Below are 8293 nucleotides of genomic sequence, written 5' to 3'. Positions count from 1 at the left end.
GGGGCGGCGCCCGGTGCTGAGGGGCCTCCGCTGGCGGCGGGCTGCCAGGTACCGGCGGGGGGCGGCTGAGGCGCGGGGTGTAGCGTAGCGCGCCGGGGGTCCCGGGCGGCCCGCGGAGCAGCTGGCCGTGAGGGGCGGCGGGCCCGCGGTGGGGCCCCCGGCGGCCTCTCGGTGCGGCCGGGGCTGCCCGGCGCGGCCTGGGCCGCCGCGCCGCCCCGCTGCCGGGGCCGCCCCGGGCCTCGGCCCGGTGGTGGGGCCGCGGGGAGGGAGGTGGCGGGGAAACGGGGCCGCGCTGCCCGGTGCGCTCGGGAGGGCGGCAGCAGCTGGGGCTGCTCTCCTGGGGTGGTGCCACGGCGGGACAGGAGCGCGCACGGCAGGTCCGTTAAATCCTGCTTCACGGGGGAGAGGGGGAAGGAGAGTTGTGACTAAAAGTATCTCTCGACATTCGCTGTCGTGTGTTTGCTTTAACAAAACACTTAAAACTCTCCAAAACCAGATCACCCCCCCCCCCCAAGTTGTGCAGTGTCATAGGTCTGTGCTTTATTTAAATAGCAATTGGTACTGACTTAGTAGCACAGTTTCCTGAAAATTACTGGTGTAATGGACTAGTGGTCTACACCATTGCTGGTGTAATGGGCCAGTAGTCTACTAGTGTTAGGGCTGCTAGTAAACTAGTGCTGCTGTAATGGACTGGTGGTCCTTTGTAAACAAATGGAAGTGGTTTTTGTTGCTGCTGTCTGTGATTCATATTAAGCTCTGTGCTTTTGATTTCAGAAGAACCCTTTACACTGCGTAACATTCATACTTTATGGTTGCCATTTGTGAGAAAGCTGGTAGGAAACTTTCAACAGTAGTAAAGATGTAGCAATAGATAAATGCATTCAATTTGAGTGTCATCCTCATGTGTGTAGATATGTAGCTGCCTACAATTGGAAAAAAAAAATCTGAAAAAACAGTGTATTAGGTATTACTTAAGATTTTAAGGGTGCAAGTTCATTTTTCAGCTGTTTCTGTCTTTAGGATTGCATGATTTTGTTTTATGCACGTTGTTCTCAGTTAGGAGATTGTGCACATGAACACATTTACTGTTTCACACGTACATACATATGTGTGTGTGTGTACATACGTATAGGCACACATAAGAGTTAATGTTGGTGCCCTGTAACCTGATTTGTGGATGTAAAAGAGTAACTTATTTAGTGTATGTCCCTTGGAGATAGGCTTAAATTAATCCCCATAAATAAACTATTTCTTCATGCAGGTAAATTTTTGCAGAGGAATTTAAATCAATCATGCTTGTACAGTTCATCAGATATAATTTATTGATGATCTTGTCTAGAGTGTAGTTTTAATCCCCCCCCCTTTGGTAATATTTTCTTGGCATATCTGAAAACAACTTCTGCAATTGTTATTTCTGGTGACTAATGCTTAGCAGGCTGCTCTGCATTATTCATTAATAAACCGTCTGAAAATTAAGAATTTCCAGGCTAGGGAAAGCAAAGAATTGATTGACTCTTAGGTTGTGTAGTTATTTCTCATTCATAATGTTCTTAAAATCAGCGTTTCTGTTAACACTGGATTAGGGGCAGTGGGAGGGGAGAGCCAGTATCTCAAAACTGTATTTCACATTTAAATTATCTGACATGATCATGTTCCTTTTATTTGGAGTTAAATCATTAAATCTTGCATGCTTTTACTACTGTGCGCAGTCTGTTAATATTAACTTTTCTTCTGTAAGGAACCCGATACCCTCATATTGAACCTTTGTAATACAACATTAGAGATCTTGTAGTAATGGCAAAACAGCAGTTAAAAGTAGAACTGTACACTTCTTTTAATTAGCTAAGTCCTGGTACTGGTTGTTATAAGACTGGGATATAAAGTATTAGGATTTTGTTCTTTGTGTACATCTGATAAGACACTGTAAGGAGCAAAGTCCATGTTAGAAATTTGGAAGTGAGTACTGGAGTTATAAAACAGTTGGCTTTTGTGCTTTGATATATTTCACAAATAACTTTTCAATTAATGACAGAACCGTTAGCTGGATATCAACATTCTGTTCAGTTAAGTTAGTGCTTTCCAGTAGGTAACTGCCTTGGCAGATATTTTTATTAGCTCCCCCCCCCCCCCCCCCCACTTTGCAATGTATTGTGTAAAAACACTAGTTTATTTGTAGGGGGGGGATTTTTGCAGTTAGTACAATAAAGAACATGATGAAAAATAAATGGGGATGTTCAAACAGCCTTAGAGAAATGTTTGGGAGTTAAGTGTGTGGAAGCTGAAGTAGATGATTGGGCAGGGTTTCCTGGTAATGTCCTGGTTGGCAGTAATCATGCCCTGCTGGAAAACCTTCAACTTGGTATCAGTGTAGGAGAAATGATTGCAATGCACTAAAACCCTTTTGTAAGTAAGTATTCCTTGGTATGAGTTCAACATGCAGCTGTGTTTTAAAAACAAATTTAAAGGCAAATGCAACTAATACATGAAACTAATTAAGCTTTCTATTTAATGCTTTTCTGTTGAAGTTTGTTTCTGGCCCCCTTTTACATTTTAACAAAATGAAAATGTTAAAAATTAAGACTTAACTTAGCGTTGTTTGTCTGCTTTATATTCTGTAAAATATATGGATATGTGGGAAAAATTGAGACACCTCAGTTTTGTTGACTGGCACTTCAGGCCCCCTGAAAGAGGGGCCTAGATTATGCATAGGAGTGTTGGATTCCGCAATGATGAGTAGAAGAGACTTTTCCTTAGGGTAAGTTGTACTGATGTCTGATAAAGTCCACATAGATCGTCCTGTGTATTGGTCAGTATGTTTTTTTTCTTGGATTTTTTTAGTTAGAGTTTTATAAAATAAATAGCTCTACAGTGCTCACTCAATGTGTGTGCTTGTTAAACCAGAAACCAAAAGTGTTTTGCATTTGAGCTTTTCTATACCTATTAAAATTTTGGCTTGATTACAAACATCTGACTCCTCTGGTTTTCCATCTTATTACTCTTACTGACAAGATGTTGAATCTTAAAAATTAAAGACTGCACAGCTTTTGTCTGTCTTCTGTAAACAGAGTGTCTGGTATGACACAACTGCCATGGGTACTTCACTCTACATGATGTACTACTAGAAAACAAGTCTATCGTACATTACTAAAAGCGTCACCCAGTTGAACTGGACCAGCAGTAAAGAAGAACTCTAGTCTTGTCAACTGCCCTTCTCCCCAAATTGGTCAGCAGTGATAAAACTGAAAAATACATGTTCCTAATTAGTTTATTGAACTTCATGTGCGCACCAAATTCCTATCTGGTATTGATTGAAGGTCTTGCTGGCAGAGTCGGAATACTTCTGTATCTGTCCATTCCACCCTGCAGTATTACACCACAACCTTGTCTCTGCCAAATTCCTACTAAAGTGAGAGCATTGATTAACTAATAGGTGGGGGGAATTAATTGTATTTTATATTTTTAAATACAATTTTACTATTATGCAGCACTCTTCTAGAAGAATATTTGTGATGAAGACACAGTGGCCTTTCTCAAAATAGATAACACTACTCTCCTGAACAATATTTTCTTTATTAAAACAAAAATGGACTTGTGTTCTGTTGAGGGGAATAGCATCTGATGAATTCTTTCTTGAGAAGCTTGCTTCTCAAGTTTACCTGTCAGAAGGTCCATTCACACCGAGCAACAATTCAAGAAAGCTCAAGGAATATAGTCTCTAACAGAATTTGAGATCTAGATAGTATTCCCTCAACTGTTTTTTTTAATTATGTTGAGCTTGCCATACTGTTTGCAGGTGCTAGTATAGACTGGCTGCTGCTGTGTTTGCTCTATGATGTGTACTGCCTAAAACACATTTAGGGAATGTAACAATATAATCCCATTGGTGCTATGATAGTCTTGGATTTTAAAATTTGTACAGGACCAAACTATGTTTAATTACTCTTACTTGAAGCTTGTAAAATTTGTTAAAATTTTTGTTAAATAATGTGCGCTGTTATCGAGCATCATTAAACCATGTTAATACTGGACTTGGATTTAGAAATGCAATGTTATGTATGGTTTTCTTATGAGTTCCGGAGAACATAGAGACATCTTTCATTTAGTTTCAAGTGTTTTTCAGTAAGTTTGTTTCTAAACTAAATATGCCTTAAGTACTGCATTTATTTAATGTGAGATAGGAAACTGACTTGTCCTCTTTTTGCTTTTATAGGGTGGAAGAAAGAATCTGTCTACAGCATTAACTAATAGTTCCTCATCTAGTATTTGACCCTGCCAGAAGTCTATCATGCAGCAACCTCCACAGACTGTTTCAGCAGGAGCAGCAGCTCCTCCTCCTCCTGCAGGTGTTGCTCGGAACATGTACTGGCGAAACAGCTCACTCAGTAAACGAGCAAATGCAACAGCTGCCCCAGTGCAACCTGTGACAGACCCTTTTGCATTTGGCAGACAAACGCCACAGGGTTCCCCTTTAGGTAATCCATCCAAGGGCAATGCATTGGCTATGCAAAGTCCTTCCCCAGCGGTGTTTCCACAACCAGCTGTTATGCATACTTCACCTTCACATGCAGGAGACAATCCTCATGGACTGCCTACGTCTTTATCAGCTCCTGTATCTCAAGCAGGAATAAATACCAATACGTTTTCTAATATTCCAGCTTCTTCACCGCCCCCAGGATATGTTATAAATAGTATTACAGAAGTGCATCCAAATGCAGATCTTGGACTCCATGGGCCTGCAGTATCATTGCATTATAATACAGGAGCAGCACTTGAAAATTCTTTCAGTGGGCATCCTGGAATGGTGTCTACATCAAACAAACTTGGAGGTAGACAAGATGTTAATAGAGAACCAAGTGATGTTCCTTCAGGATCCACTGCAACAGCACTCTTCCCTCCACCTCCTCAGCAACCCATGTCTCAGTGGAGACCTGTTCAAGGTAACCTGCAGTCTCCAGTTCGAAATTTTGTGCCCTATCCTGAGCCATCTTCTCAAATTGATGTTCATAACATTTCTCAGTCTTCTGTTAGCACTTCTCATCCTTCTCCACAGACAAATTTGCAGCAGGGTCCTGTGCACCAAGGTGTTCCACAAAATATCATGCAAGCACCTTCGTTAGTTGGTTGTGAAAAAAATGGGAAAAACAGCTCTACAGGTAGCAGTCATCACATGAACAGCATCCAGCCTGGAAATGTGTTTAGACAGAACATGGAAATGACTAACTCTTGGTTAAATCAACCCTACCAAGAGCAGTTTTACCCACAGCCACCACTGCAAGACTCCAGTTTTGTTATTCCCACAGCTCAGGAAAATAACCCCCCAAAACAGTCTCCAGATATGTCTGAAGCATCAAATAGACCTACCCCCACAGATCGAGATTCAGGAACTCTCTCCATGTTCTTCAAAGGGGATGAAGCAGAGAATGAGGAAATACTTTCATCTGAAAAAAATTACATGGTTGAGAAAACTGAGTTTGCTTGTCAGCCTAATTTGGGACCCTTGTATCACCAGCCAATGCATCCTCAGCGGGTTGCAACCAATGTTCTCTCTCAGGTGCAGACTGGTACAGGCTCAGCCAATGAGATGGTACAAAAAGGGATGGATGTCCAATATTTTCCTAAAGCTATAAGCAGTCAACAGGAGACACAGACTAGTAAGCATTCTATGTTTGTTAAAGATGACAAAACACATGCTAGTGGCACACCTGGGAACAGTGGGGCACAATATGAAAATGTTGAGAACCTGGAGTGCATTCAGAATCAAGAAGTGCTGCCAAGTGAACCACAGAACATGAATGCTTCGTCCCCAGCTGCCAGTTCTGATCTTTACAGGTACGGATCCTTACCGGGTCAGAAGCTTCCAAAGAACACTGTCGTGAGCCATGCTGAAGGAGGACCAAATTTGGAGGCACCCGATTCATTACCTCATCCTGTCCGACCGGATAGTGTATCTTCAAACTATAGTAACATTAGCCATAGGAGTGCTTCTAGCTCAACAAGACCTCAAGAGCAAGTTGGTACGTTCATTCAGCAAGAAAGTGGGAAGCCTGATGAAGAATCTTCTGCAAGCTTCTTTAAACAGATTGACTCCTCTCCTTTGGGAGGTGATTCAAGTGAGCTAAACATGAGCAAGAACTACCATGGTAATCTCTCCCAGCCTCCAACTCCAAGTCCTCCTAAGCCTACAGGAGTATTTCAGACAAGTGCAAATAGTTCTTTTGAACCTGTGAGGTCCCATGGAGTTGGGATAAAACCTGCAGAGATCGACCAAGCAAAGATGGTGGTTGAATTAAGAGAGAACCACCCAAACCAAAAGAATACCAAGAAAAATATTGCTATGCTGGCTGCCTCCCCAGGTAATCTTGAACAGCCACCAGATAATCTGGAAACCATTTTCATGCCTCAGGTACACCCACTGCCTCATGCAGTCACTGTTGAAGCTGGAAATATGTTGCACTCTGGATCGGGTACGGAAAACATACAATCAGTGTCTGAGAAAAGGGCCTCAACAAGAACACAGGGAGCAGTTAAGAAGTGTGACAGCCCAGCAACAACTTTGTGGGCTCATAATGAGTTACCTAATTTTGGGGGAAATGTTCTTCTAGCTCCTGCTGCTCCTGCAGTGTATGTACCTGCCAAACAAACAATAGAAGTCATTCAACCACCAGAAGAAGGCCTGTCTAATCAGCAGCCAAATGAACCAGGAACTATTGCTGTGCAGCTTTCCCAAGATGGAAATATATCTTCTGAAAATCTTGAGAATCCTCCCAAAATGGGAGAAGAGGAGGCACTTCAGTCTCAGGCAAGTTCTGGTTATGCAAGTTTATTGTCTTCTCCACCTACAGAGTCTTTGCAAAATCAGCCTATCCTGATTGCTCAGCCTAATCAAAGCTATAACTTAGCTCAGCCAATTAATTTTTCTATTTCTTTATCTAATCAGCTAAGCAGAAATGAAAACAATCAGCCAATGAAGGATTCTGGGGTTGGGGACAAGCCTGCAATGGGTCCCCAAACTTCACATGCTGGTGGGATCATCTCTGGGGAAAATGTGCCATTACCTGTGATGCAAGTTGGATCTCTTTTAGTTAATGCACTTCCAAATACTAATCTGTTAAACCATAACTTATTGCAAAGCCCTGTTAATTCCTCTGATATTGCCTCTAATCAGCCTGCAAACTTGCTGATGCAAACTCCGCTTAATTTGGCTCCAGATGGCCAAATGAATGTTAATTCGGAAGGTTTTATTCCTGAATTTGCTAGCAAACCAGGGGCTAACTCATCTGTTTCTCCAGGGACAAATCTCCCCAGTGGAAGTGCAAGTGCAGTAGTCCCACCTGTTAATTCTGTAGTACAGGCTAATAATTCCACAAATAATTCAAATAGCAAAGAAGAAGCTGCTGGAGTGCTTGACTTCACAGTATCATGGACGTTGGAGAAAAGCAGTGCAAGTAATTCTGTACAGGTGCATAATCAATCGCTTTCTGGTGGTCCAGTATATCCTCAACAGCCAGTTGGCAGTGCTGGTCAGGTGGGTCCTGAAATGCATGACAAACAACGTTTCTATCAACAGGTAACAAAAGATATACAATATCAGGCTGTATCAGACAGAGCTGTACAGGGAGCAATGCCATCTCAACCACAAATGCAAGCAACTCAGATGCAGCAACCATCATCATCTGGGCAGTCCTCAGCTCCTCCAAGCTACCAGATGGCTGCAGGGACTAAAGCCATGCAGGAATCGCAGCAGCGTGAGAACCAGGTGCTGAGTAACCATCCTCATCCTATGGGTCCCAAAGAGGGAAATTCAGCTCAGCTCACAACAGGGAATGATCAGATGGATCCTGATAAGCAACCGGTGCCTGGACAGTCATCAGGTGCTCCGACTTCCACAGCTGCTCCTACCACGAGTCATTCAGTCATGCCAAGTGTGCAACAAGACCTGCAGCGTCCACCCCTGCCTCAGACTTCTCAGGATGCCTTTGGTCCACCACAAAATCCTTATTACTACTATAGACATCCTTATGATGCTTACCAGCCTCCATATCCACCACCTTATCCTCCTGCAGACCCCAGAACAGCAGCTCATCTTTATTATCTGGTAGAGTAAATATTTATTTCCCCCTTCCTCTCCTCTCCTCTCAGTATGTATTAGTAATTTTAATCTTTGAATTACAGGTTTAAACAGTGGTGTTATGATCAGCATTCAGTATAGCATTTGTGTTAAGTATTTAATTTTACAGAAAATCCAGAGTAACAGGAAAAGGTGTGAAAGGCTTTTTGGTAATAGTTCTTGTGC

The 8293-nt window shown here is 42.6% G+C and overlaps 1 protein-coding gene across 5 annotated transcripts in view; it reads left to right on the top strand.

Moving 5' to 3' along the window:
• Positions 1–8293, top strand: part of SEC16A (SEC16 homolog A, endoplasmic reticulum export factor) — a 31476-nt gene continuing 23183 nt past the window's right edge. For 4 of the 5 annotated variants that reach the window (XM_067309331.1, XM_067309330.1, XM_067309329.1 and 1 more), the window contains exons 1-2: positions 1–48; positions 4211–8095. In XM_067309331.1, the coding sequence (XP_067165432.1) occupies positions 4286–8095 (3810 nt within the window). In that variant the 5' untranslated portion in view covers positions 1–48; positions 4211–4285. The remainder of the gene's footprint in view (positions 49–4210; positions 8096–8293) is intronic. The other variant, XM_067309333.1, reaches the window with a different exon arrangement.

The sequence above is a fragment of the Apteryx mantelli genome, chromosome 21 (assembly GCF_036417845.1).
Source record: "Apteryx mantelli isolate bAptMan1 chromosome 21, bAptMan1.hap1, whole genome shotgun sequence".
NCBI lineage: Eukaryota > Metazoa > Chordata > Aves > Apterygiformes > Apterygidae > Apteryx > Apteryx mantelli.
This window is presented reverse-complemented; position numbering and strand designations above follow the sequence as displayed.